Below are 26,971 nucleotides of genomic sequence, written 5' to 3'. Positions count from 1 at the left end.
GCATTTACGTTTCCTATGTCTTTTTATGACTTGATAGCTCTTTTCCATTTAGTGCTGAGTAATGTTCCACTGTCTGGATTGTTGTTTAGTTGCTATGTCGTGTCTGACACTTTTGTGACCCCATGGACTGTAGCCTGCCAGGTTCCTCTGTCCATGGGATTTCCCAGGCAAGAACACTGAAGTGGGTTGCCATTTCCTGCTCAAGGGAATCTTCCTGACCCAGGGATCGAACCTTCATCTCCTGCATTGGCATTCAGATTCTTTACCACTGAGCCACCAGGGAAGCCCCACTGTGGGTGCCACACAGTTTATTTATCCATTCACCTACTGAAGGGTATCTTGATTGCTTCCAAGTTTGGGGGAGTTATGGATAAAGCTGCTACAAACATTCATATGTAGGTTTTTGTGAGGAAATAAGTTTCCCAATTGCTTGGGTAAATAGCAAGGAGCACAATGGCTGGATTGTATGGTAACAGCATGTTTAGTTTCATTAAGAAACCACACAACTCTCTCCCAACGTGGCTGCACCATGCTGCATTCCCACAAGCAGTGAATGAGAGCTCCTGCTGCTCCACGTACTTGCCAGCATTTGGTGGTGTCGGTGTTCCGGATCTTGGCCATTCTCCTAGGCGTGTAGTAGTGTCTCCTTGTTCTAATGTGTGTTACCTGGTGACACTAGATGTGGAGCATCTTTTCAAGTGCATATTTGCCACCCATGTATCTTATTGATATTTGGCCGGCACCTGTTAAGGTCTTTGGCCCATTTCTTAATCAGGTTGTTTTCTTCTTCCTGAGTGTTAGACAGCCCACTGTGCATGTTGGTAAGGTACAGACATGACTCCCCCTCCTCCCAGTTTCACTGAGAAATAGTTGACACATATCCCTAAGTTGTATCAAAGTGTATAGTGTGATGGTGATTCACCAGTATTGTGAAATGATCTCAATAAGCTAACATCCATCGTGTCTTTTGCATACATTTTCTTTAAGTCTGCGGCTTGTCTTTTCATCCTCTTGATAGTTAATGTATTTTTAGCCTGACAAAATCCAGAAAATTGAACAAATAGACAAGCAGCACTTTGGGAAGCAAAATTCCCCAAGATACAGCAGTTAAAAAAAAAGAGACTTGAAGGCAGGGCTGCATGGGCTGTGAGGGTCTGCACAGAGCAAGACAGTGGGCTCTGATGGTTGCTTTTGGAAGGCTGAGAGCCCTTGTGCTCCAGCAGTCCCCAGCCCCCAGGGAACCTTAGCAGCCACCGCAGTGGGTCACTGGGCGTCATGATAAAATCATGCAGGGAGACAGGGTTGGTGGCTCAGTGTCTGCAGTGTCTCACTCAGGAGAGTTTAGCCTCAAGCTGTGAGCCCTTGAAACTTGGATCTGTTGACCCTCAGATGGGATGGGGCCTGGGAATCTGTATTCTAAACACCACTACCCCTGTCCCCCAACCACCACCGACACCAGTGTCTCTATCAGGCAAACTCAGGAGCAGCTGGCTGTGCCAACCGAGTGGCCTCCCACTTGACTGCTTTTGCCCATAGCAGGACCCAGACGCTGTTTCCAGGGCCCAACAGTGTGGAAGGTGCTGAACATGCCCCCACAGCACAGATCAGTCTGATCCACCCTGCCCAGCTCCACCCACATCAACGACAATCAGTTTACCAAACACACAAAAGAAAAATATTTTATTTAAAATAGCCACTTTGGCCTTGACCCAGTCAGGGTTTTCATGACAACTTTGCACATGCCAAAAAACCTCTCTCAATGTCATTATTCCACTACAGGAAGTCTGCAAAAATGTTCTTTCTCTTGTCATGGATGCATGCAGAGCTCTGTCTGCACCCTCAACCGAGACTAAAGTCATAATCTTTATTAAAAAACAAACACATACACACACACACAAAACAAAAACAGACACAATTCAGAAGCTCGGAAGTACAGAGAGGCAGAAAGTGCTTAGTAAACCTGAGAAAAAGACCAAGGTTCAAAAAGTGCCTGAGAAGAGAGGGGGTCGGGGCTGAGCCCATAGCCCCTGTGCAGGCTGAGGTCATACAGCAGTGCCCAGGGAATGAGGGTGGATAATCTTTGAGTACCCTGACACACAGAGAGAACCCACAGGAGGAACCACTTCTGTCTTGCTTTGATATGAGGCAGGAACCCCTCCTAGAGTTCAGAAAGGGGCTTTATTCCACTCGTTCTACTGCTCTGAACTCCACCCGCCCAGCTAGACTGACCTGAGTGAGAAAGAGGAGATGCTGCTGTTTGCCAGTACAAGGATGAGTCCCTCCCCTGCCCACACCTGTTCCCCACTCACAGGAACATTTTCACCCATCTACAGAGATGGGGTGGGGAGCAGAGGGAGAGAATGGAAATAGGTGCATCTTTGGGGTGGTTTTCAGAAGAGCAGACAGCACAGCAGAGGTGCTCTTCTCTGTGCCCTGACTCCCTCTGCAGGTGTTTCCCGGCTGCATCTGGTCTGGGGAAACCCAGGTCAGGCAGCAGTGTTGCACCATCTGATCCAAGGCCTCTGGGGCCCCCTTGAGAACAGATGTAGTCTAGCATCATTCTCCCTGGGGCCCATACTCAGCCGTGACTGATTTTCTCCTTTGCAGCAGCAACTTCCTGAATTTCTGCTCCATTCTAGAAGCTAATGTGAGGCTCGTTACCATCTGTGCGCCCAAGGTGTGCTGTAACATACTTCAGGGAACCCCAACTCCCCCGACATAGGCCATTTCTGTCCTAGGAGGGCAGACTGCCCTCCTGCCAAGCAGCCCAGAACTTTCTCTGACTCCTAAAGGGATGTTCATCCCCTTGCTGATTTTCATAAAATCTTTTTTAAAAAGGAAACCCAACAAGAGCGTTTTCGACCTAGTTCTGTAGAGGACTCTTCCTTTCAGTCTCTTCCTGTTACAGATTTTGCTTTTGAGAGTAAAAGAGGGATCAACAGTAGCTGTGGCTTTGGTTTTAATCCAGAACCATTTTACGGGTTCAGAACATCACTGCAGTTACAGAGTGCTCGTGGGACCCACATGAGGGGCAGCACCTGTTGAGTTCGACTCCTCCTCCTCAAGACCCCCCCATCCCAGTGACAGGTACACCTCCCTTCTTAGCCAGTGGCTTCTGTGACTTAACAGAGAAACTGTTTTCTGACCTATAGAGGAAAGGGTTGGTGGAAGAGTCATAGACGATAGAGATATGGATGCTTCTCTTAAATCCTTTTTCTTTCATATCACCCCAGGATGCAAGTGTCATGCCTCCCAATCAATCCCCCTAACTTTCCCTTTCAGGGAGGAATCAATATTTGGGTGATTTCCTAACTCTTTGGTTGCCTTTCCTGTAAAAAATTAACCTAGGAAGTGAATAAATCAGCAATCTCCAGGCAAGGATTACTGGAGTGGGTAGCCATTCCATTCTCCAGGGCTCCATCCCTGGATCTCCTGCATAAAAGCAGGCAGATTCTTTATCATCTGAGCCACCAGGGAAGCCCAATCCTTTCCCAACGTTAAGTGTCTCATAGAGGCAGGAGTCTGGATCCTGGCCACACCATCTCCATCAAGGGCAGGGAGCCCATAGACACAATTCAGGAGGTCCCTGGAGACCAGCCATCCTGAGCAGCTGTGTGCAGCTGTGCCCATGCTGGTCACTAGGGAACCTCCTGGTTCAAGGTAACTGACCCTTGCATTGGCCAGCAAAGCCATCTAGGAAAAGCCAGGCTCTCAGGGGAATCCCGACACCCTGACAAACCAGGAATCTGTTGTGTGTATCTTGGTGGGGGCCCCATCTTTGGCACCCCGGCAGTTTATTGAGGATGGGTGCACGGTTGTACATGTATCTCTTGGTGCCTTGCCCACCCACGTGGGTCCCTCTGACTGTAAACAGTGCTGTGTGGTCAGGAGCCCCAGACTCCTGGACCCCAAGGTGACCTGGCAGTGCTCATGAACCACTGGTTTCCCTGAATCTCAGTGCAGCCCTCGTGCTGACAGAATCCCCCCCAGTGCAGAAGGACACGGCGTGAGGGGGATGTGCCTGAGGGTCAAGGAGGTAGACAAGCTGAGTTTGCGCTGCTCCCCACGGGGGTCAGGAGCTGCAACGGCAGGAGGCTGACAGGGCACCTGGCATCCCCGCTGAGGACTCAGAGCCGCCTGCCCCAGGTCGGCCGCACCACGCCTGGAACCGGAGGGGAGCAGCTCAGGTGCTGGGAAGTTCGTTTGGGGTCCGCCTGGGCCTCTGAGACTCGCCCCTCTTGGAGGGCGCAGGGGCCTTGGGGGGGCCAGCTGGGCTCTCGGCCTCGGGAGGCTGAGGGGAGCAGCAGCAGCAGCAGAGGGAGAGGAGCCGGGTCCTGACCGCGCGTGTGCAGAAGACGAACATGATGCCGTTGGCACCTCCCTGGAAGGTGTTCCCGATGCCCTGGTGGGGAGAAAGGAAGAGGCGTGAGTGCCAGGGCTGAGTGGGCCTGAACAACACATGCAGGGAAGAGCGGGGGACCCAGGACCTTTTCCTCCACCCCTGGGGGCTGGTCCGTGGGGACCCTGGCCACCAGGACCCCTGACAGCACCGGGCAGGCCTGAACTTGAAGGCATGCCTCGAGTCTTCTGGGTTGGGAAGGGCTAAGGGTCGGTCCACTTTCCTGGGGTTACTCCTAGGCCATGGGACAGCAACTCAACACCCACGGGCTGCCCTGGAGCCACGCTGACTTTCAACCTTTTCTCCTCAAGGCTCCCTGTCAGGCAGGGCATGGAGGAGGGCGCAGGGGAGCAGGTCCCCCACATGCCCACGCTGGCCGGAGCATTGGGGCCTGCCCGCCCCACTGACCCTGCAGCCGGCCAGGCAGGGGAGGGCAGACCTACGTGCAGAACCACCAGCACTGGCATCCGCACCGCCGGGGAGCCACAGAGGGTCAGGACGAAGCGCACAGTGCTCCAGACCCGCAGGCAGATGAAGATGAGCGGGATGAGGACCAGCTTCTTATCGGCCACGGAGGTGCGGCGCCGGAGCTGGTGTGCCTCGGAGAGGATGGGCCGGTACTCCGAGAGCTCCTCGTGCTGTGCGGGGAAGGCAGAGAGCAGACGTAAGATGAGCGACATGAGATGGGGGCCCTCCTCCCCACTCCCTCCCTTGCCCTTGGGCTGCTGTCTCCCCACTCCTCCTGGGGATAGACTGGCTGGAGTGGGAGGATGTGAGGCGTGCAGGCAGCCCAGATTCCATCTCTGGCCCGTCTTATCCATCCACTAGCCATTCCACATCCTCATGTGGATGTCTAAAGCATGTCAGAAGCTTTTCATGTTCAAAACAAATGCCTGACTTCACCCCCAAGCCTACTGCCTGCTTCCCCATCTCAGCCCTGTCCTTCCAGCTGCCCGGGCCCCAAGCTTGGGAGTGGTCTTTGGTTCCTGTCTCCGTGCGACAGCTCATATCTGCCCCATAGGCAAGCTCCGCAGGTTCTGCCTTCAAAATGGACCCAGATCTGGAAGTTCTGTCCACAGTCACTGCCACCAGCCAGGTCCAAGCACCACCAGCACTTTGCTGGATGGTTGCCACCGCCTCTTCACTGGTCTCCCTCCATCGCCCTGACCACCCCAACCCCCACTCCACTGCAATGTCACTCTCAACACAAATGCAGTATGGTTCCTTGAAAACCAATGTTCGTTACAGCACTATTTACAACAGCCAGGACACGGAAGCAACCTAAATGTCCACTGAAAGACGAATGGATAAAGAAGACGTGGTACATATACACAGTGGAATATTACTCAGCCATAAAAAACATCTGAGTCAGTTCTACTGAGGTGGATGAACCTATAGCCTGTTATATGACTGAAGTAAGTCAGAAAGAGAAAAACAAATATCATATATTAACACATATATATGGAATCTAGAAAAATGGTACTGATGAGCCTATTTGCAGGGCAGCAATGGAGACGAAGATACAGAGAACAGGCTTGTGGTCACAGTGAGGGAAGGAGAAAGTGGGACAAATGGAGAAAGTAGCATCAGCATATATACACTATCACGCATAAGACAGATAAAAGCGCTAGTCATATCTGACTCTTTGGGACCCCATGGACTGTAGTCCACCAGGCTCCTCTGTCCATGGGATTTCCTAAGGCAAAAATACTGGAGTGGGTAGCCATTCTCTTCTCCAGGGGATCTTCCTGACCCAGGGATCCAGGTCTCCTGCATGGCAGGCAGATTCTTTACCATTTGAGCCTCCAGGGAAACCTCCATAAGACGGATGGCTGCTGAGCAGTTGCTGTATCACAGGGAGCCCAGTGTGGTGCTCTGTGATGACCTGGAGGGATGGGCAGAGGGTGGGGGTGGGTGGGAGGGGGACGGGAGGGCAGGGATGGAGGCCATGGAGGGAGGGGATGTATGTACAATTATGTCCAACTCACATTGTTGTATGGCAGAAACCAACACAACATTGTAAAAATTAAAACAACAAGAACAACAAACCTAAGTCAGATCAAGCCAGTCTTCCACTCCAAGCTCTTGGTGACTCCTCGTTTCATCCGTTCCTTAAAAAGTCCCCAACTCTAGCTCTCTCTGACTTCATTCCTGCCACATTCCTCATGCTTATTCTGCTCCAGCCACACAGACCTCCTAATCCTCCAAACATGCCAGGCACACCCCACGCCCGGGTCTCTGCACAAGCTCCCTCCTGCATACATGCCCCATCAGTTCAATTCAGTTCAGTCGCTCAGTCAGGTCCGACTCTTTGTGATCCCATAAACCACAGCACACCAGGCCTCCCTGTCCATCACCAACTCCTGGAGTTTACCCAGACTCATGTCCATTGAGTCGGTGATGCTATCTAACCATCTCATCCTCTGTTGTCCCCTTCTCCTCCTGCCTTCAATCTTTCCCAACATCAGTCTTTTCAAATGAGTCAGCTCTTTGCATCAGGCGGACAAACAGCCAAAAATAAATAAATAAATAAATAAAAGACACAGGCAAGAGCTGCAGCTGGGCGGCGGGGCGGGGGGACAGGGGTAGTCCTGGGCAGAGCCTGGTGGGGCCCTTGGGAACTTCCATCTGGGAGCCCTGGAATCTTCCTAGGGCAGGAGGAAAGAGGAGGTGAGAAGGGCACCCCCAGCCCAGACAGAAGACCAACTAAAAAGCCCTTCAAAGACAGAGAGGATCTCAGACCCATTGGTACTCCTGCCAGCATCTCCGTCAGTGACTCAAAGTTAAGCCACAAGAGGGCGGCAGGGAGGAGTGAGAATCAGGTAGACTTCCAAGTAAAAAGAAAACCCGAAGTGTGTGTTTCAGAAGACAGACAGGAGTACAGGGTGGGGATCAGGTCTCAGACAGCTGCGAGGAGCACTTTACACACTTGGAAGTGGCTGCTGAGCCTGCAGCACACTCGAAAGATGGGGGCATTCTCTCCTACAATTTCAGCCTTGAAAACGCAGAGCAGAAGGACACGCACCACATCAGCAGGATAAGCTAGGAAGCCTGTCCCCAGAGCTTTCACTTTGTTACCACTCCAGCCAGGTGCCATATTTTACCTTCCATCGGAATTGCACCTCTGCCTCCTCCTAGGAGTGCAGGAACCATGCTTGAATTCTCATTAGAAACTCCCACTGCCACTCAGAACTTTCATGTATAGTAGATGCTCAATAAAAATGCACTGAACGAATGCTTGAGCAGATCAATGGATGGGCTAATCTGAGCATTTCTGGGGTAGCCTTTTGCACATGGCTGGCTTCCTTGATGGGTCAACAATAAAGAATCCATCTGCCAATGCAGATGTGGTTTTGATCCCTGGGTTGGGGAGATCCCCTGGAGAAAGGAATGGCAACCCACTCCAAGATTCTTGCCTGGGAAATCCCATGGACAGAGGAGCCTGGCGGGCTACAGTTGCCAAAGAGTCAGACACAACTTAGTGACTAAACAATCACAACAACGACTTGTACATGGCTAGGAGAAAGCCTGTAATTTACATCTGCAGAAACGAACCGGTAGTCCAGCACAAGGAACAATTCGGTCAGATTATCAGAGGAAAAGCATTCTTTCTGAGAATTTCTGGCCAGAAGTCTAGCAGACTTCTGATCAGCCCAGTCTATTGAATTCCTGACAGCCCGAAAAACCTACCACTTAGGATATTTTAATCACCAAAATAAGAAGTGAATTATTTGTACCACTGATTAGGCAAGTCTGTGGCCTCCCCTCCCCCACTCGGGGGGGCGGGGGTGGGGCTGCCAGGTCAATTCTTATTTGGCTAGTGCTGATCGGCACGTAAGCATCTTTCATCCAGGTTACTTTCAAGGTTAAACAACTGCATGGATCTGTCCAGGAGGGGGCAGTAGAGAGCTGTGGCCCAGACCGCAGGCTGAGCTCGTAAGCCTCCTTGATTCCACTCACTGGGAGTCTGCGGAGCCCCTTAACCTTGGTGAGCCTTGTTTCCTCATCCACAAACGAAAGAATAAAAGGACCCGCCCCGACGGGGCTGTGTAATTATCAAACCAGACAACCCACAGAGCTTATAAAATTCGGCATGCATCATGGTGAGTGACGCAGAGCAAGGCATCCCTCACTCTCGCCGGTCGCTCGTCCTTCCCCTGAGATGGCCGACCCTGTCGCGGGGACACACTGGGCACACAGAGCTCTGGGCGGGCGCCGGGGACACCTACCGCCCGGTGGATGTGCTTCCGGATGAGGAGGTAGAGCACGGGCAGAGTGACGTAGGCCAGCAGCTCCCACAGCTTCCCGGTCAGCAGCATCCACAGCACCCGGTCCTCCGCCTCCAGGTTGATCCAGCACCAGCCCACCGACACGTCCGAGGCGTCGTAGCCGATCTTCTTCAGAGCCACAGCCGCCACGGTGATGGCCAGCGGAACCCCCCAGCTGAGGAGTAAGGAGCAAACAGGCCGCGGTGAGGACAGACCCAGCTCCCAGCGAAGCCAGCAAGGGCGAAGCGACCGGGATGCTGTGCAGACAAGGTCAGTGCTCTCCCAAGCCCACAGCAGACAGTGTCCCTGGAGAACAGGGGGGCTGGAGTCCTCAAAGCCCCCAACCCAGCTCTGCTCTGCCTAAGCCCAGGAAAGGGGACACAGGGGCTGTCCTGGCCTCCCACCTGGACACACACATCCTCCCAAGCGCTCAGAGGCTAGGTTCTAACTCAGAATTGCCAGGCTCCTCGGAGACTAGGATGCCATAGCATTCTCACTTCCCTGGTGGCTCAGACGTAAAGCATCTGCCTACAATGTGGGAGACCCGGGTTCGATCCCTGGGTTGGGAAGATCCTTTGGAGAAGGGAATGGTAACCCATTCTTGTACTCTTGCCTGGAGAATCCCGTGGATGGAGGAGCCTGGTAGTCTACAGTCCATGGGGTCTCAAAGAGTCAGACACGACTGAGTGACTAAAATCACACACCATAGCACCGGAACAGCCAACTCCTTCCTGCATCGGGAGGCCTGGGCACCAACCTGCAAACATCGGCCCACATGGCCAAACATCATCCAGACACCCCACTAGCAGACAGGCCCCCGTGACCAGCCTGGGTCCGGGAGTGCATACATACACTGGCAGCTGTCAGGGTCCCGTGCAGCTGCAGCAGGAACTAGAAGAGGGGATAGGCTCTAGGCAGACATGTCTTCTTGGGCCCTGGCAAGGATCCAAATGTGTTAGTCGCTCAGTCCTGTCTGACTCTTTGCGACCCCATGCTACTTTGTCCATGGAATTCTCCAGGTAAGAATACTGGAGTGGGTAGCCATTCCCTTCTCCAGGGAATCTTCCTAACCTGGGGGTTGAACCCAAGTCTCCTGCATTGCAAGCAGATTCTTTACCATCTAAGCCACCAGAGAACCCAAGGAGACACTTTAAAGCATAGAGCCGGGGCAGAGCCCCCTCTCAAGGCAGTGCTGGATGGACTTTTCTAGAGTTTAGCACAATGGCAACACAGCCAAGATTAGGGCCGAGCCCCAGGGCCCCTCCCTGGTAGTCCCCACACCAGTCTCCCCCCAAAACCTTTCAAGTCGGTGAGAGGGACACAAACAAGCTAATGTGGAGGCCCTCAGGGTGGTTAAGAGCTTGGATGGCGATGCAACAGGCTGGGTCCAAGTCTCGGGCCTGCCCCGCGTGGCTGCAACACATCAGTGTTTTTCTGCACAAAATGGGGATGATCACGATGCCTGGAGCAGAGCACTGCAGTCAGTCATTACCAGAATGAACTGATCAGTGTGAGGTTCGCACACAGGACAGGGTGTGTCCGTGTTTATGTCAGGCAGGCTCATCCCTAGGTCCCAGGATCCAGGATCCAGGCCTGCGGTGCAGGCTCCAGGGAGGTGTGAGGCCTGTGACCCCAGGAGGACACACGAGCCTATGTCCCAGGTCAGCTGCCCAGAGAACAAGTAGTAAGTGACCAGGACAGTGTCATTAGGAAAACACTTAGTGCAGAAAGCGGTTCTACCTCAAAGGCTCTGTGTAAGGGATGCCAGCTCTTTCTGAAAGTCATAGAACATGTGATCCCAGTTGCACTTGGTCTGTTACCAAAAGGAGGCTAGAAGAGCGGTGTTTCTATCAGGGTCTCCAAAGACTGCAGGATGGGGGAGGAGGCAGGGTAGGGATGGTGATGCAAAGGAGAAAGTCAGCTCCCTGGGCCTGGGGAAGGCTTGGTGTCCATCCTCCACTGACCGCTGCAGGAGGGCCCCACAGCCCTGCAGCTCTGGCTGTCCGGAGGCCGAAACGACACGTCCCCCTTGAAGGCACAGAGGCACAGGAGGGGCCAAAACTCCACCCAAATCAAAGGACTATGGGATTATTATGTTACACTTACAATGGAGTGTGCTATTTTTTTTCAACTTTATTTGTGGCTGCACTGGGTCTTGGTTGCCGGGAGAGGTATTTCTCAGTTGTGATTAGCGGGGGCTACTCTCTAGTTGTGGTGCACAGGCTTCTCATTGCAGTGGCTTCTCTTGTTGTGGAGAAGGGCTCCAGAGTACAGACTCCAGAGTGCAGACTCCAGAGTGCAGACTCAGTGGTTGTGGCGCACGGGCTTAGTTGCTCCGTGGCATGTGGGATCTTCCTGGACCAGGGATCAAACCGTGTCTCCTGCATTGGCAGGAGGATTCTTAATCACTGGACCACCAGGGAAGCCAAATGCTTGTCCTGTGAAGACTTATTGATCTATTAAGTTAATATATATTATTGTCAAACTATTTTGTCTTTATAAAAGTTTCCCCCTTTAAAACTCAAGCCATTGTAAATGGTGCTGCAATGAATGCTGGTGTATGGCAGAAACCAACACAACATTGTAAAGCAATTATCCTCCAATTTTAAAAAACAACCGCACACCATCCTAGTAAAGGACAACATGTGTCTACTATGAGTTCCAGAAGGCGATGGCCATGTGGGCTCACTGCTCACCTCAGCATCCACATCAGTGCCTGGCGTGTGGCGGGGCAAAACTAGGACCTACTGAATGAATGAAGCATGAGCCCAGCGGCCAAGACAGCTTTTCCCAATTAAATGTTCACTGCAAGGACATTCCTGCTGCTGCTGCCAAGTTGCTTCAGTCGTGTCCAACTCTGTGCGACCCCATAGACGGCAGCCCACCAGGCTCCCCCGTCCCTGGGATTCTCCAGGCAAGAACACTGGAGTGGGTTGCCATTTCCTTCTCCAATGCATGAAAGGGAAAAGTGAAAGTGAAGTCGCTTGGTCGTGTCCGACTCCTAGCGACCTCATGGACTGCAGCCCTCCAGGCTCCTCCGTCCATGGGATTTTCCAGGCAAGAGTACTGGAGTGGGGTGCTGTTGCCTTCTCCAAGGACATTCCTGAAAGGAGGTGAAAGGCTTTTAAAGCAGCAGTCTCCAACCTTTTTGGCACCAGGCACTGGTTTCATGGAAGACAATTTTTCCACAGAATGAGGGGTGGGGGAGGATGGTTTGGGGATGTGGTGTTGGATAAGACTGTTGAGAGTCCCTTGGACAGCACGGAGATTAAACCAGTCAATCCTACAGGGAGTCAACCCTGAATATGCATTGGAAGGACTGATGCTGAAGCTCCAATACTTTGGCCACCTGATGCGAAGAACTGACTCACCGGAAAGGACCCTGATGCTGGGAAAGATTGAAGGCAGGAGGAGAAGGGGATGACAGAGGATGAGATGGTGGGATGGCAACACTGACTCAATGGACATGAGTTTGAGCAAGCTCCAGAAGACAGTGAAAGATGGAGAAGCCTGGAGTGCTGCAGCTCATGGGAGGTCGCAAAGAGTCAAGACACAACTTAGCGACTGAACAACAAAACACATTAGATGCAATGTGCACCTTTATTTCTATTATGGTTACAGCAGCTCCACCTCAGATCATTAAGCATTAGAACCAGAGGTTGGGGACCCCTGTTAAAGGGCTGAACCAGAAATCCTGAAGTTAGAGTTGGAGAGCAGTGAGTAGAGACCATCAGCTGGCAAGATGGGAGCCAGGGATTCCCATCCTGGGGGGAAGGCAGAGCCCAGGCTTGGCAGGAGGAAGCTGCCTCCTTCCCTCCTCAGCATCCCCAGGGCCCCCAAAGGAAACCCAGGGACCACAGGGTGACAACCGTGGTCCAGGTTTTACAACTTTTGGTCTGATGGACAAAAGCTACAACGCGATGTCTCTCCTCTGTGTGATGGGTGTGCCTGGAGCTGAGTCTGTGCTGGAAAACAGCCAGAGGGAAGACCAAATAGACAAAAGGTTTTGAAAGGGCTGAGACTGTGGGTTGATCAGTCAGAGTCGCTGTTTGAACTTGAGCACAGACAGCAGCTTTACTGGAGCCAGAAGCTGCCTGGGAGGTACCTGAGTGGAGGTGGGAAGAGGAGTAACCTCAGGGAGCGTGGGAACAGAATGGGCGGGATGGTCTAATAACCCCACCAAGCAGGCTCCAACAGATGCGTAATTTATAGATAAAGACACTGGCATGTTGGTGATGTTTTAACATCAGAAAGACGTCTACATACAGACACACACACACACACACAAACTGATTATGAGTTTTACTAATATAAAGTAAAACGTATGGAAACCTAGGGGGGCAAGGGAGAGTGGAATGAATTGAGAGATTGGGATTTACATATATACACAATTGATGCTATGTATAAAATAGATAGGTTTCCCAGGTGGCCCAGTCAGTAAAGGATCCACCTACCAATGCAAGAGACACCAGAGACAGGGGTTTGATCCCTGGGTTGAACCCCTGGAGCAAAATGGCAACCTGCTCCTGTAGTCTTGCTTGGGAAATCCCGTGGACAGAGGAGCCTGGCAGGCTAACATACAGTCCATGGGGTTGCAAGAGTCAGACAGGACTTAGTAAATAAACAACAACACATTAAATAGATAACTAAGGAGAGCCTACTGCATAGCTCAGGGAACTCTACTCAGTGCTCTGGGATGACCTATGGGAAGAAAATCCAAAAAAGAAGGAATACATGTATATTTAGAGCTGATTCATGTTGCTGTACAGCAGAAACTAACACATCAATTGTAATGTGAGAAACACGCTCAGCAGCCCAAACTCAAACGAATGGTCTTGGAGAAACAAGGTGCAGCGGGAAGCGGGGCTTTAATGATGGTCTTGCAAGATCGGGTGTCTGGTGGGCAGGCTCACCCAGGGTCGCTACATGGATCACGTTATCCTCAAGCTATCCCTAGCAGGCAAGCCCCTCCTCCAGTTCCTCACTGGCTGAACACTGTGGAGCAAACAATCTTCCTGGGTGTCACTTCGGTTTACTTCCTCTCTCTTTATGGGCTGGCCCCTCACTGACATCTTGTTTCCTCCTTTCCTGCGCACCTATTTCCGTTCTTATGTTTTGAATTCACCAATGGAATGAGCCAGCATGAAAATCCTAGGCATCCCGCCCTCTCTCTGTTTGCCTGGACTTTCTAGTTTTGTAACTATTGCATCAGCAAGCTGTCACTCAAAACTAGCTATTCTTGAAAATGGACCACTTTAATAAAGTTCTTTATTTCTTGCAGTAAAGCAACCATACGTCACTATTTAAAAAAAAAAACAAAACGATGTGAGGCGAGGCACACAATCTGTAAATAATAATAAAATACACAATACTCATTGTGCACTCCATACAGCCAATCGATTCTCACAGGATGCTCTTGTTGACTTTTTCCAAACTCTGGTATCCGCAGCCAACCTGTGGTTGCAGTTAGCCAATGAGAGTAGTTCCCTGACGTGAAGGTGGATGCTATTTTCATTTTCCTTAACGAGTAAGATGGAAGTGAAATGAGGAAGATCTGGGTCACCAGACGAGTGCTGGGAACTTTACTGGCTTGATATGAAGTTGATATGACGTTTGACATGACCAACCTCTCTGTGACTCAGGTAACACTTTTCCAACACCAGAAGATATTTCTTCTTTTTTCCTGCTCTGGGACCTGGCCCATTCTCATCACCTCCCTCTGAATGTCCAGCTTCCCACCTGCCCTGATGTAGCGGCTACCTGGACTTAGGTTCAGAGACAAGAAACACTTTTACATTTTATCTTTACTACTAACATTTCCTGGGCTTCCCAGGTGGCACTAGTGGTAAAGAATCCACCTGTCATTGCTGGAGACATAAGGATATGCGTTTTATCCCTGGGTCGGGAAGATCCCCGGGAAGAGGGCCTGGAAACCCACTCCAATATTCTTGCCTGGAGAATCCCGAGGACAGAGGAGCCTGGCGGGCTACAATCCATAGGATCTTAAAGAGTTGGACATGACATTTCCTAATCACTTTCTTAACTTTAGATCAGGGGTCCAACATACTAGGGCTCTCAGGCCAAATCCAGCCCAAAGTCTGATTTTTAAATTTATTTTTCCATTTTATTTATTTTAAATTGGAGTATAGTTGATTTAAAATGTGTTCATTCCTGCTGTACAGCAAAGTGAATCAGTTATACATATACATATAGCCACTCTTTTTATTCTTATAGTCTTTTGATTGGAGAATAGGTAATTTACGATATTGTGATGGTTTCTGCCATATAGCAACATGAATCAGCCATAGGTATAAATATGTCCCTCTCTCTTAAACCTCCCCCTACTTCTCTCCCCAGCCCACCCCTCTAGGCTGTCACAGAGCACCGGCTTTGTGTTCCCTGCATCACACAGCAAATTCCCACTGGTTACCTGCTTTACACATGGTAATGTGTATGTTTCAGTGCCACTATCTCAAATCATCCACCTTCTCTCTCCCCCACTGTGTCCACAAGTCTGTTTATTTCTGCATCTCCACTGCTGCCCTGTAAATAGGTTCGTCAGTACCATCTTTCTAGATTCCATATATGTGTTAATATACAGTATTTTCCACTCTTTTTTTAGATTCTTTTCCCATGTAGGTCACTACAGAGCATTGAGTAGAGTTCCCTGTGCTACACAGTAGGTCCTTATTAGCAATCTCCTCCCTGGTGGCTCAGTCGGTAAAGAATCTGCCTGCAGTGCAGGAGACCTGGGTTTGATCCCTGGGTCAGGAAGATCGCCTGGAGGAGGAAGTAGCAACCCACTCCAATATTCTTGCCTGGGAAATCCCATGGACAGAGGAGCCTGGTGGGCTACAGTCCATGGGGTTGCAAGAGTGAGACACGACTTAGCAACTAAAATATATATATAAATATATATATTTATATATAGTGGTATATATGTCAGTCCCAATCTCCCAATTTGTTGTATGTTCTTTAAAATAAAGTTTTATTGGCAGACAGCCACACTCACTGGTTACATGTCACCTATGGCTGCTTGCAAGTTACCAGAGCTGAGCTGAGCAATTGCATGGGACGTCACATGGCCTGCAGAGCTGAAAATAATCACTATCCGGTCCTCTACAGGAAAAGTTTGCTGACATCTGCTTACAAATCAACAAAACTATAATTAGGACCAAAGGGGTTCTGAGTAGTACTCTTGTTTTTCATATAATTTATTTAATTGTACATTTAAATAGTTTAATTTTTAATGATAGTTCTAGCTAACAACCAGCCCAAAAAATACCCTGAAATTTAACAGTTGGGTCCCACAAACTGGCTCCAGGTCACCACTAGACAAGGGAAGAAAGGGATCGGGGGCTGAAACTGCCCTGGGTTCTCACCTACAGAGTGAGGTGAAAGGCTGGCAACCTCAGATAAGCCAAGTTGCTCTCTGGCCAAGCGATCACCCTGAGCTGTTGGTGGTATGTGACCCTGGAAGGGACTCTGTAAAGACATGTGTGACCTAATTGCCACTTTCCAGAAATGTCTACTGCTAATTTCTGACAAGCATAGGGCTGGCCAAAAAGTTCAGTTGGGTTTTTCTGTAAGACGGTACAGAAAAATGCAAATGAAGTCTTTGGCCTACCCAATACCACGTAACAGGCTTCTTTTTTATCCCTGTAAAAAAAAACCACCATCAATCAAAAAGTAAACAAAACCAGAAGAAGTAAGATATGGCTTAACAACAGCACACGTGGAACAGACCAAGGGTTGCAGTTGACCGTGGCCCAGAAGGTCGCGTGGTCGGAGAGGTCTCCCTGATGCTCAGATGTGGGTGATGGAGAGCGGCCAGCAAACTGTCCTGCCTCCATGTGGACACCTGGGATCCATATTCTAAACTTGAGCCTGTGATGCTGGCACCAGAGCGGGCATGTGAGGAGGTACTGGGCCTTGAGTGCTGAAAGACTTCTGAGGAGGTCTGGTGAGTGCAATAGCCATCAGGCGGACAGAGGAAAGAAAAGGCAGGCATGCTGCTCAAGTCCCAAAGCAGGGGGCTAAACTGGCAGCTTTCTCCCCTCCCTGCTCCCACCAAGGGAAGGAAGTCATGTGACCACATGCAGGGGATGCTGTGAAAGGCCTGAGGAGAAACATGGTTAGCGCAGGTGACCCCCTCTCTCCAAACCTGTGATATAGGCCGAGGAGAAGCAGGGCTGGGGTCACTTAGATGGAAGGCGCCTGAAGACCACACCAAAAAAAGGGACGGCAGAGGATGAGATGGTTGGATGGCATCACTGACTCAATGGATATGAGTTTGAGCAAACTCCAGGAGATGGTGAAGGACAGGGAAACCTGGTATGCTGCAGTCCATGGGGTTGCAAAGACAGGACTGAGCAACTGAACAACAACAGAAGCCCATCTGTGAGCAGAATCCCCTACTTGGAAGGGCACCAAGGGCTTCTCCCATAGGCATCCAGCCCCAGCTCTCACCTGTGTTTGCCTGGAAACCAAGGCCAGACTCCAAGCTGGCTACCTCCCCCTTCAGAGGCAGTTATGGGGTGAGTATGTCTCCCCATCTCCCCCAGATTCCTGTGTTTAAGTCTGAACCCCTAGAACCTTGGGATAGGACTGTATCTGGGGTTAAGGTCTTTAAAGAGGTGATGAGGTCAAAATGAAGTCATTGGGTGGGTCCTAATCCAATAGGACAGGTGTCCATGCAAGAAGACTCGAGAGTCCCTTGGACTGCAAGGAGATCAAACCAGTCAATCCTAAAGGAAATCAACCCTGAATATTCTTTGGAAGGACTGATGTTGAAGCTCCAATACTTTGGCCACCTGATATGAAGAGCCCTCTCACTGAAAAGACCCTGATGCAGGGCAAGATTGAGGGCAGAAGGAGATGGGGGCTGAAGCTCCAATACTTTGGCCACCTGATGGGAAGAGCCAACTCACTGGAAAAGACCCTGACGGTGGGCAAGATTGAAGACAGGAGGAGATGAGGGCATCCCCGACACAATGGACATGAGTTTGAGGAAGTTCCGGGAGATGGTGATGGACAGGGAAGCCTGATATGCTGCACTCCTGGGGGTCACAAAGAGTCAGACACTACTAAGAGACTGAACAAGGAATGGCCTTGTAAGAAGAGATCTGGATGCAAACACTCACTGAGGGACGACCATGTGAGCACACTGGGTGCAGACGGCTCTCTGCAAGCCAGGAGGGGAGTCCCTGCCCACACTTGGATCACAGACTTCTAGCCTCTGGAACCTGGAGGGAAGGATGTCTGTGGTTTAAGTGCCCCACCCAGTCTGCGGGCTTTGTTAGGGCAGCTGGAGCAGACTAAGGCAGAGGCTGTCTTACCAACTCTAGGGGAGAGACATGCAGGGGCAGGGGACCGCAGCCCAGCCCTGGGGACCTCCCCTCTCATCACACCCAGACCAGCAGAGCTGGGGGCCCTCAGTAAGCTTAGGGGAGGTGTAAACTGACAAAAGTCCTGCAGACTGGACACGAGCTTGGCTTGTGGAACTCGGCATTCACTTTGTTCTTCGGTTGCCCAATGAGAAGCTGAACCAATGCAGGATCAGCTGGGCAGTGAGCAGGCTACACCCCACACCTGAATTCCCTGGCATTTGTCAGAATCCCACGAGAGGCAGCTGGTGCCCACAAGAGCAATGCTCTGGGTTTCCCTCAGAGTCTCCAGTTTGCCCAGTTGGGGATCTTTTAAAACCTGTCCCACCAGTCAGGGTGGGGAATTCCTGGGGTGACTCAGGGTTGGGAAGACCCTTCCCCCACTGCCCCATGGGCTCCAGATCTCCTCAGTCCACTGTGGATTCCTGCACTCGCCCCTCACCAGACCTTACCCTTCCTACAGATCTCTGCTACATGGGTGGCCCTTGCTGGGAGGCCACAGGAGGGTCTTCTCCCCAAACAGCAGAGCCTGGTCCCTGTGCCTGTGCCCAACGGAAAGCCGTGACTGTGGACGTGACCCTGAGACGCTCTGAGGACGAAACCACCAGGCAACAATGTGCCGATTTAGAAAGATCTTGGGGGAAAGACAGAGCCGGCCCAGAGGGAGGCAGCTGCAGGGAGCAGGGCCTGGGGAAAGGAATCCAGGCCTGAGGAGGCCTGGAGGTTTCTGCCCGGACAATGGGCTCTTAGTGTGAAGCGCTGGGCAGAGAGGCAGGACGTGGGAGTTCAGGGCGTCAGCCACTGGCCAGGCCACCACGAGGTCGCTCTGTGGCCCTGGCTGCAGAGGCGAAACACTCCCTGCCAGAGCCGGGCTCTGCAATCCTGGTTCTGGGGGGTCAAGGAGCACTCTGTAGCACACAGGGATGCTTTTCTGCCCACCTGGGCCCAGGTAAGGCCTGCGGCATCAGCATGTGCCCCAGCAGGGTCGAGGGGCAGCCCCTGGTGCCCCCACGAACATGCAAACGCAGTGCAGAGACCTCACTGTAGCAGGGCTCTCAGAAAACAAAGTCAGTTCAGCTCTTGTCATTTTGGGGAGCACCACCTGGCGTGGGGTGCTGTTCACGCGGCCATTGCATCTATCCCCATTCAGGCACGGCCGCCTGGGGCCTTGTCACTGGGCCCTCAGTGAGCGAGCCAGTGTCTGCTTAGAGAGCTCACAGGCTCTCCCCTTCAGGGCCCACGGTTCACCTTTTCTCTGCACGGGAACTTCTCCCTCCCCACAGCAGGGGGTTTTATGGTGACCCTGCCGTGCCCTAGATTTCTCTCTTCCTCCAGAACTCCCAGCCACTGCCAGAGGGTGGGTGGGCACGTGGGCCAGGGGTCATGCCCACATCTATTCCCACTTCAGTGGAGCCCAAAGAAATCCTAAGGCTGCTGCAGGTGGCCAGCTTGGCCCGGGCCCGTGGTGAGATGTGGCACCCCTGGCCCAACCTCCCCCCACAATCACAGGACACACCAGTGGATGCCTGGAACAGGTGGCCCTGGGCTACACAGGTTGGAGACAGTTAAGGACCCTACCATCTTGGTTCAGAAGGAGCCCACCACCTTGGAGGGGAAGAGGGGCTGTTTTGAAAGGCAAATTGCTTTCTGCAGGGTGAGAGAGATGGTTTCAGGCTTATGTTATCAAAAGGGAAATGACCCCACCCGTGGCCACTGAGCTGCCCAGCACTTTCATAGGTAAGAACTGCAAACAGATGGTCACAGATGCTTATCCACATGCATGTACAACATGACCACAAACAAACTTAATGGTTACCAAAGGGAGAGAGGGGGTGGATAATTTAAGATCCTACGTGTTTGGGATTAACATATACACACAATTATATATAAAATAGATAAACAACAAGGACCTCCTACAAAGTACAGGAAACTCTACTCAGTATTTTCTAATAATCTATAAGGAAAATGAACCTAGAAAAGAATATAAATATATAACTGAATCTGAAACTAACACAACATTGTCAGTCAACTATGTTTCAATCAATCGATCAGTCATGTGGTGTCGGTATCATGCCGCCGACACTGCTAAGACACAGTACAAAGGGACCTGATGCAGGACTTGCCCTTGAACGTGGAACATTCTCACACCTTGGCTTCCCTGATAGTTCAGTTGGTAAAGAATCCACCTGCAATGCAGGAGACCCCAGTTCGATTCCTGGGTTGGGAAGATCCACCAGAGAAGGGATAGGTTACCCACTTCAGTATTCTGGCCTAGAGAATTCCATGGACTGTACAGTCCATGGGGTCGCAAAGAGTTGGACACAACTGAACAACTTTCACTTTCACTTCACTTAAAAATGAAGTAACAACCAGAAGATTCACCTTGGAATGCTATAGGAATCAATGGATATGAAACCCTTGAGGGAGAGCTTGAGACTTCCAGGAGGTTTATCTAGACAAAATCCTTATTAAGTACAAAAGGAAAAAGAGTAACTGCAGTGGAGACTGGTAGATAACACCTCGACCAAGTGATCAAAGTGAACATCACCAGGAAACGTACAAGTCACAGTTGCCAGCCACCCCCAGGTAGCAAGCGAGAACCGGTTTCTGTGAGATTTCAGCCCAAAGTGCCGATTCTGAATCTGTTCGGGGCCACACTGACTGAACCCGCCCACCCCGGTAACCATCTGCATGAGTCATTTTTCACCCGGCGATTCTGGTAAGGGACACAGAACTAACAAGCCACCACCAACCAAAAGAATTTGGGAAAGGTCAAAAGGAGACAGGAGACTCCAGTCCATATGTCCTCCCAGAATCCTCCTCACTGGAATCCATCTTGGCCGAGCGATACTCACACCACCAGGAAGGGCCTTGAGTCACAGCAATTGGCCAGAGACTACCTGGAAATGAATTACCTCATCATAAAACCCAAGGCTGCGAGCCACGTGGCAGAGCAGTCCTCCTGGGTTCCTTTACCTACTGCTTTCCCTGTGGACACCCCTTCCCAACAAAGTCTCTTGCTTTGTCAGCACGTGTGCCTCTTTGGACAATTCATTTCCAGATGTTAGACAAGCATCCACTCTTGGCCCCTAAAGGGGGTCCCCCTTTCTGCAACAATTCCACTCACAAGGAAGCATCAGGTAACCTGGATGAGAGAGATATCCTACAAAATAGGGTGCCTGTACTATTCCCAGGTGTCTCAGTGGTAAAGAATCTGCCTGCCAATGCAGGAGATGTGGATTCAATCCCTGGGTTGGGAAGGTTCCCTGGAGAAGGAAATGGCATCCCGCTCCATTATTCTTGCTTGGGAAACTCCATGGACAGAGGAGCCTGGTGGGCTACAGTCCATGGGGTTGCAAAGAGTCGGACATGACTTAGCAACTGAACAACACTAACAACATGGTCATGCAAGAGACTGCCCTTGCCTTTTGGAAATACACCCTGAAGGATTAGGAGTAGGGGGCATCAGGTCTGCAACTTATTCTTAAATGATTCCAGGAAAAAATTAATGGAAAAGATAAATAAAGCTAATGTATTTAATTACACATTAATAGTGGGGGAAATCCAGAATGCTAAAAATAAATGACTGCCGAATTACCTCTCAGTTTAAAAAATTATTGTCAAGGCCAAGAGACGAGACGGAATCCTAAAGGGGCACTGACCTTGAAGTTCTAACTCGGAGTCTCTCGCTCACAGCTCTGTGGCTCAGGCAAGTCTCATCAGCTGTGGCTGGAGGGTGATCAACCCTGGGTGAGTCCCCTGGGTTACGGAGGATCAAGACGCTAAGGAATCAAGACAGCACTTTGCAAGACCTCAGGAGCCTGACCTCTGAGGATAAAGTCTAAGCTGCCCTCCTTCCCCAATGAGATTTTTTTTTAAGTCTTTCAGTAAAGGAAACTATGTCAGGCATTATGATAGAGCCCCAGGGGGCATGCAGGGACTTCATGGGTACTAGTCTCTCCAGCCTCCTGCGGTGTATGGCTGCATTCAGCTCTATAGATGGCTTTTCCTACTTATCATGTCCTACCACTTAAAAAATATATATTACTTGTAGACTTCATGGCCAGTATTTAATGGCAGCATAACACTTCCAGGTAGGTTATAGTCTATAACTTACTGATCCCCTATTTTTTGGACATTCAAATTGTCATCACTGGCTAACAGTGCCATGCAAACTCCTTTGTACATCCAGCTTTGCATGTCATTTGGTTGATCTCCTTAGACTAGATCCCTATAATAGGATTTCTGGGATCAAGGGGTATGAACCAAATACTTTCTACATGGATTATTCCAATTTACATGGCCAAAAATAATTAGGAAAACACCAGTTTCATCTGCATATCACATTAATATCCTGCCTTACTACTTTTTTCCTTCTAATTTAAGGAGAAAATGGTACTTCTTTGCTATTGCTTGTATTGAGTATTCATGCTTTTACTTCTTTGTCAGAATGTCCTCTGTCCATTTCTGAAGATATTTGTCAGTTTTCTTTAAAAAAAAATCAACTCATAAGAACTCTTTAGAGAATAGAGATTGACCTTTTGTGTATTCATATTTTAAAATATTTTTGGAGACTGGAAGGTCTGAAGAAGAGTACTAATTTCCAGTCATTTGACATGGTTAATGACTGGGTCACTGTGTAGCCTGAGTCTGAAGATGAGACTTCCCACTGCCAAGAGGTCCTTGCTAGTGGAGGTAATGGAATTCCTGTTGAGCTATTTCAAATCCTAAAGATGATGCTGTGAAAGTGCTGCACTCAATATGCCAGCAAATTTGGAAAACTCAGCAGTGGCAACAGAACTGGAAAAGGTCAGTGTTCATTCCAATCCCAAAGAAAGGCAACGCCAAAGACTCTTTAAACTACCACACAATTGTACTCATCTCACACACTAGCAAAGTAATGCTCAAAATTCTCCAAGCAAGGCTTCAACAGTATGTGAACCAAGAACTTCCAGATGTTCAAGCTGGATTTAGAAAACACAGAAGAACCAGAAATCAAATTGCCAACATACACTGGATCATCGTAAAAGCAAGAGAATTCCAGAAAAATATCTACTTCTGCTTCACTGACTACACTGAAGCCTTTGACTATGTGGATCACAACAAACTGTGCAAAATTCTTCAAGAGATGGGAATACCAGACCACCTTACCTGCCTCCTGAGAAATCTGTGTGCAGGTCAAGAAGCAACAGTTAGAACCGGACATGGAACAACAGACTGGTTTCAAATTGGGAGAGGAGTATGTCAAGGCTGTATATTGTCACCCTGCTTATTTAACTTATATGCAGAGTACATCATACGAAATGCCAGACTGGATGAAGCACAAGCTGGAATCAAGATTGCAGGGAGAAATATCAATAACCTCAGATATGCAGATGACACCACCCTTATGGCAGAAAGCGAAGAGGAACTGAAGAGCCTCTTGATGAAAGTGAAATAGGAGAGTAAAAAAGCTGGCTTAAAACTCAGCATTCAAAAAACAAAGATCATGGCATCCGGTCCCATCACTTCATGGCAAATAGATGGAGAAACAATGGAAACAGTGACAGACTTTATTTTATTGGGTTCCAAAATCACGGCAGATGGTGACTGCAGCCATAAAATTAAAAGACATTTGCTCCTGGGAAAAAAAGCTATGACTAACCTAGGCAGCATATTAAAAAGCAGAGACATTACTTTGCCTACAAAGGTCCATATAATCAAAGATATGGTTTTTCAAGTAGTCATGTTTGGATGGGAGAGTTGGACTATAAAGAAAGCTGAGAGCCAAAGAATTGATGCTTTTGAAGTGTGGTACTGGAGAAGACTCTAAAGAGTCCCTTGGACAGCAAGGAGATCAAACCAGTCCATCCTAAAGGAAATCAGTCCTGAATATTCACTGGAAGGACTGATGCTGAAGCTGAAATTACAATACTTTGGCCACCTGAGGCTAAGAACTAACTCACTGGAAAATACCCTGATGCTGGGAAAGATTGAAGGCAGGAGGAGAGGGGACGACAGAGGATGAGATGGTTGGATGGCATCACTGACTCAATGGACATGAGTTTGAGTGAGCTCCGGGAGTTGGTGATGGACAAAGAAGCCTGGCATGCTGCAGTCCATAGGTTGCAAAGAGTCGGACATGACTGAGTGACTGAACTGAACTGAACTGAAGAGGTCATTCAGCAGCCATAAACTAATCCTTCAAAGAAAGACAATGAAGAATCCTTAGCAATATCGTCTGGGAGGATCCAGGTCAATATATGAACCTGCTGGACAGGTTTTTACCAAGTTTTAGACTAGCAAAGGGAGTGCTAATTTCTGGAAGAGAAAAAATTGTCAAAGTCCCTTTGACAGGAAAAATGTCTTTTTTCTTTTAAGAAGCAAGTGGATAGGGACATCTCTGGTGGTCCAGTAGTTAAGAATCTGTCTTCCAATGCAGGAGACTTGGGTTCAAACCCTGGTGAGGTAACTAAGCTACCACAACTATTGAGCCTGTGTGCTGCAACTTTAGACCCAATGTAGCCATATATATATAAAGTAGGTGGATCACATACAACAGACAAGAGGAACAATCTGGTTCCTTACAGCCAGAGAAGGACACACGGGCTTTCTTAGGAGGCTTTCCCTAAGCATCACAGAAAACGTCCCTAGAAGTGAAAAGAAAGGTTCTTAGGGAATGTGTCTTTTCTATAGAAGCTGCACAGGTTCTCTTTATCACTTAAAAAATACATTGCATTCAGTACTTTTTCAAAAGAGGGGGGAAAAGAGAAGAGAACCTTGCAAAGGAAGTCTTGGGCTCCTTCCCAGGTACACATGAGCTTTATGCTGCCCACACCCAACCAGGCTCCCAAGAACAGGGTCCCAGAAATGGATGCAGAGATCCGGTGGGACAGAGAGAAAGGAAAGGCTGCCCCTTCTCTGTGGGTCTCTGTAGCACCTGACCCTGTCTGAATGGCTCACTGCAAACATTTTGACTTGAACAGCTGAGAAGTGGACCATTTAATTTCCCAGGGACCAGCTGGCCTCCCTCCAACAGCTGTGAGACCTGGAGGTCAAGTGACTCTTGCAGGCTTGTGACCTCACTGTTGTGACACCCAGGTGACTTGTCTCTACAAAAGTGCTGACCATCCTCTGTCCCTTGGAAAGAACTCAAGTATTTAACAGAGAGGACCTATAATTAGGGCAGCATTTGGTGCTCTTATTTGGAGGAGAGAGAAGAGGAAAGAAGCTCTGTAAAATTCCTGCCTTGGGTTCAGCACAGGACCTCACCAGATGTTTGCATCCTGAGATTACACTGGGAAGGGGCCAACCTTGGTTCACAGGTGAGTTACCTGGATGAGACTCTACAATGCCAGGGCAGGACAAGGCCTTGATTCTCGCTACCCAGAGACTCCAGGCAGCTGGCAGCTGTCTTCCAGACCAGCCTCTGCCTCTGACCTCAATTTCAGAGCTGCTGAACTTTGGAAAGAAAGATTATTTAGAACATAGATAACAAGAGATTGGTGCCTGAGGTTTAGAGATGAGTAAAGATAAAGTAAAGAAGACTGTCCTTCCTAAATTTTAGCACTGAGGCAGAGGGTTGGGTGAAGGGCAGCCTGAGAGTGGCCAGATGAATTACATGTACTTTTCCATCCTGGGGCACCTAACTCATCTCTCAGGTGCCTGTCCCCATGCCCAGGGGCAGCAGAATGGCCAGAAGGCAGTGAAACAGGTGGCCAAAGGTCCAGAGTGGCCTCACCAGTTCTCCAGGTGCTTCCAAGTTACTAGGGTCTGGCTCTGAGGGTTAGCTCTAGTCCCCCACGCTCCAGGGCCTTCGCTGAGGTGCCCACCTCCCTGGGAGGCTCGAGCTGGGGCCACCTCAAAGGGACGACCCCTGCGGCAATATACAGAACTAATTCATCAAGACCATCATTCCGCTGGCCCAGGGCTATCCCGGGACATGAGCAGACACTGCCGGCTGAGTGACCGGCCAGAGGTCCGACCAAGACGCGTGGCCCTGAGAGTGGCGAGGGCCACAGGGACAGCACACAGGATCCGGGCAGGGATCAGGGAACCAACCTGAAGGAAAGCGGCGTCGCCGTCACCCACCTGATGACATGGAAAGCCCAGAGCAGGCGGCCAGTCTCGGACCCGTGCGCCGTGCGCACGATGCTGAGATACAGGTAGAGGGCGATGGCCACCGTCCAGAAGAAGGAGCTGGTGTTGGCGAAAGTGGAGAGCGCGCCCTGCAGCACGCAGTCCCACGAGGAGTCCTTGAAGTCCTGTAGGACCCCGTAGAAGTAAGAGGCGGCCGAGAGCAGGTCGGCCAGAGACAGGAAGAGCAGCAGGCGCCGCGCCTGGCTGCGCAGGTCTGGCCACAGGGCGTGCGTGGCCATCAGCAGGCCCGAACCCAGCGCGGAAAGCACGCACGACAGAAGCACCACGGCGCGCTCCGACGGCACCAGCTCGGTGGGCGGCACGGGAAGTGGCATGGCCCAGCGCGGAGAGGGTTGGGATCGGGGATCCGCGTGTGGCCGCCGCCGCCGCCGCCGCCGCAGCTGTCTGGGCACCGACCCGCGAGCTGCTAGCGTCCCAGCACCCGCCCCGCCCGCGTCCAGCCCTCCAGAGCCCTCGGGGCCCGCGGCCCACGCCCCGCCCCTGCCCCAGGCCACGCCCCCACCACGCCCCCGCGCCCTCCACGCTCCGCCCCTTAGCCCCCACGTCCAGACAGCGGGTGCGCCCCGCCCCCGTCCTGACGCCACACCCCTTCGTCCTCAAGCCCCGCCCCATGGCCCCCAAGTCCGGACTGCGGACCCGCGTCGGCCCCTAGACTGTCCCACGAGCCCCACCCTGGCCCCGGCGCGCGTGCCCCTAAGGCTGCCCAACAGCTCCGCGGCACGCTCCCCAAGTCCCCGCCGCTCTGCTCACACCACACCCATGGTACCTTGCATGATCCG

The 26,971-nt window shown here is 50.7% G+C and overlaps 1 protein-coding gene across 1 annotated transcript; it reads right to left on the bottom strand.

The window, feature by feature from the left end:
* Window positions 1–245: 245 nt before the first annotated feature.
* Window positions 246–26,629, bottom strand: GPR157 (G protein-coupled receptor 157). The gene is made up of 4 exons (XM_055582390.1): window positions 26,124–26,629; window positions 8,629–8,842; window positions 4,843–5,037; window positions 246–4,402 (listed from the first exon to the last, which is right to left on the bottom strand). Exons 1-4 carry the CDS (start codon window positions 26,504–26,506, stop codon window positions 4,184–4,186), a joined length of 1,011 nt encoding a protein of 336 aa, XP_055438365.1. The 5' UTR covers window positions 26,507–26,629; the 3' UTR covers window positions 246–4,183.
* Window positions 26,630–26,971: the final 342 nt, after the last annotated feature.

Source organism: Bubalus kerabau, chromosome 5, assembly GCF_029407905.1.
Source record: "Bubalus kerabau isolate K-KA32 ecotype Philippines breed swamp buffalo chromosome 5, PCC_UOA_SB_1v2, whole genome shotgun sequence".
In the NCBI taxonomy this organism is placed as follows: Eukaryota; Metazoa; Chordata; class Mammalia; order Artiodactyla; family Bovidae; genus Bubalus; species Bubalus kerabau.
The sequence above is the reverse complement of the archived record's forward strand: the minus strand, read 5'-3'. Positions and strand labels throughout refer to the sequence as shown.